Raw genomic sequence first — 3,082 nt, 5'->3', positions numbered from 1 at the left:
GAAGTGAGCCCAAAACAGCTATCGCTGTAAAACACAGTATCGTGGCAGTAGTGCCATCACCGCATTGCTCGCGATGAAAGCGCCAGAAAATTGACTTATGCCGCATGCCATTTTGACCCACAAAGTAGTGACAGTGAGCGAATCTCTGCTGTAGGAAGCCAAACAATTAATTTCAGCATAACGTGCATACATATAGTCATCTTTCTAAAGGACCCAGACCCGTTATAGAAAGTGTGCATGATATTCAATGACTGCGCGAATTATTTAAACGCATTAGGGTTAAATACGAACCCCGGCAAAACTCGCGGATGGTAGAAATAAACGCGCAAGCACTTGCAATAAAACTTTGCCACCGCTATTAGGATTCGATCTTATGTATTTGCGGCAGTGAAAACTTCGAAGCGAGACGTGCTAACAACTGTTCTGTTGCGCAACGTTCGCGCTTGGTCTTCTGCAAGACGTTGCGCCCTACACATGCGCCGTGGGAGTATTTGAGCGTTCACTTCGGAGGCCCCAACAGATAGACTATAAACGCTATGTTTTTGTAGTCCACTATGTGTTCCTATATATGGCACTGGTCAGTCGGTGGTTAGTAAAGCTAACCCCTAAATGAAAAGCTTCTAAGAAACTGCCAATCGGAATTTCAAAAATAAATAAAGAAGTAACTCTTGAGACATATTGTTTGCTTTAAATCGCAAAAATAACAGGTTAATCACTCATCCTCTTATTTCTCGGCTTATCTATCATTGATAGATGACGATAAATTTTAAATTTATTTAAAGTTGTACTTCATTGAGAAGTATTTAATCGACTACATCACAAATTTCTCTTTACAATGCTCAGCTTAAATGCGTGCCGGTGAAGTGCGCACTTTCCTAGCCCTCTAAGTGAACTGCTATTATAGCCAAATATGCACGACGCCCTCTAAAAATCACTAACCGTAAAAATGCCGCTATCTTAAGCACATGCAAATTGGGCCTCGAAAGCAGACTCCAGATCTCCGCATAAGCAGACTGTTGCGAACTCCCTAGCTAACTTCTCCGTTATGACGGCGACATGACGACTTGCGGTGTTTCGTCGAAGACGGATAGCGGGCCACAGGTGATGCGCGCCAGCAATGCCTGCAGCAGCCGGGCCGCTTGACGCGCGACCTGCGGCCCCTGCGGTGGCGCGCCGACTGGGCCACCAGGGAAAGGTTTATAAATAACGGGCCGCGCGACGCGTCAAGCTCATTCCACCGAGCGAGTGGTTCGCGTCCGCAGGCCGCACAGGAATCCAGCGGCGAAGTCTTGCGCTATAATTTCTGTAGTCGCGGAGGCCCGCATGAAAAGTTCCTTCTGACGCGCGCTCGACTGATGTGTCTAGCGTCATCGTTATACGTGAACACTTCCAAAGCCCTGGTGGCATCGAGTGTACTATCATCTCGTTACTATCAAAACTTCCGGTGTACGCTGCTTAGGAATAGCGGGCTGTTCAGGCAGTTCAGGTGCGCGCGTGCGTAGTTGTGGTTGTGTGCTTGATAGTGTGCATGTCAGACTAACGACGATTCCAATGGAGCCTGCCGCCAAATCCCAACTAGTGGTGCCTATCAACTTCGACAGTGAATGGTCCACGCCGAGCGGGCTCGAGGTGCGCGTTGATAAAGTGCACACGCGCTTTCAGAGTTACCAAGTCGCCGATGGAGATGACTGCGCGGACTTGGACGCCGAGTGGCTGGATTTCGCCCGCGACCACCCGGACTGCGCAGACGACATCGGCGTCTTTTTGGAACCAAACTTTGAGGCTTTTCGGAAAGTTGATGGTGATCCGTCAGGCAACTACGAGAACAAGCAACTGGACTTAGCGGGTTACAGGCCCGAATCCGTGACTGTGAGGGTGCGCGAAGGCGTTGTTTCGGTGACGGCTAGTGAGAGTGAGACGACGTCCGTCGTCGAAAACAAGGCCATCAAGTGCTGGAAGAAGCTGGAGCGCAAGTTCACACTTCCTGAGGGCGTCTCTCCGGATGCGATCTGCACGAAGTTCACGGTAGATGGCCGCCTGATTATATCGGTGTTACCATCACGCTTTCCACAAAAAGAAATTGCCGCTGAGGAGGATGACAGTTCATCGTTGGCGAACACGTGGAACGCTTCAGATTTAACAGACGTCGAGACAGATGGCTCGAAAAGTTCAATTGTGGACAGGTAAATTGTTCTTATCGTTAGTTGTACCGGCGCGTTACTGCACCCTGCCTGGCTACCCGGTGTTTTTGGTGGATGATCAGCTAAAGACATCTATCGACAGTGAATAAGGTGGTGTTGACAGTTTAGCCAACGAGCAGACCTGTGGTGCGTGGGACGCATCCGAACATCTCAAGAAGAATGACGTGAAGGGTTGTTTGTCGAAAAACAGTAGACTGGACCCGTGCTGTACAAATCTCGTGCGACTGCAGATGCTCGGGTATATAACTAAGTTGACAGCATTGTGCAATCTGAGTGTACGTCAACCATATATAGATACATATATAGGCTGTGCTCCAAACGAACAATTATCTGCTGTAGCAATTTTTCTGCTTCCGTGCATGTACACATTGTATTAGAGGAAAAGTATGGGTGGGCATGATAACTTTCTTCTTGATAATCTGGCCTGTAAATCGTGTCATTGTTGTGTTCTAGGATGTGACGTTGTGCCAAATAAGTGCTTCTGTGGACAGTAGGCATGTGCATGATTCGGTGAATACCAGTACGTTGCACGCGTTATGATGAAATTACATGTCAGTGACATGTAATTTGACATGTGATCTGACGTGTGTATATATTAAACCTAATTTTGGTTCAGTACGCCTAACAGACATAAATGAATATTTGCTCTCCTGAAGCTACGCCTTCTTTGCTTAAAGCATATTATGCTGTGCTTTAACGGCTACTTCATATATCAACTAACGCATTGTCGCTAGGACTCATGCCAACATATAGAGATATTTATTTATCCACCGCGGTAGTCCAGTGGCTGTGGTGTCTTACTGCTGAGGGGTTCGACCTCGGCCGCGGCGGCCGTCTTTGGATGGCAGCGAAACGTAGAGACGCTCGTCTACTTTTATTTA

General features: G+C 47.8%; 1 protein-coding gene across 1 annotated transcript; it reads left to right on the top strand.

The window, feature by feature from the left end:
* Positions 1–1,262: 1,262 nt before the first annotated feature.
* LOC126547664 (uncharacterized) lies at positions 1,263–2,856 on the top strand. The gene has a single exon (XM_050195604.2). The coding sequence runs from the start codon at positions 1,552–1,554 to the stop codon at positions 2,185–2,187; it is 636 nt and encodes a 211-aa protein (XP_050051561.1). The 5' UTR covers positions 1,263–1,551; the 3' UTR covers positions 2,188–2,856.
* The last annotated feature ends 226 nt before the right edge of the window (positions 2,857–3,082 follow it).

This window comes from Dermacentor andersoni, chromosome 1 (genome assembly GCF_023375885.2).
Source record: "Dermacentor andersoni chromosome 1, qqDerAnde1_hic_scaffold, whole genome shotgun sequence".
NCBI lineage: Eukaryota > Metazoa > Arthropoda > Arachnida > Ixodida > Ixodidae > Dermacentor > Dermacentor andersoni.
The sequence above is the reverse complement of the archived record's forward strand: the minus strand, read 5'-3'. Positions and strand labels throughout refer to the sequence as shown.

Coding starts and splice junctions, on each gene's coding strand:
- LOC126547664 (XM_050195604.2), top strand. CDS start 1,552: ATGGAGCCTGCCGCCAAATCCCAACTAGTGGTGCCTATCAACTTCGAC.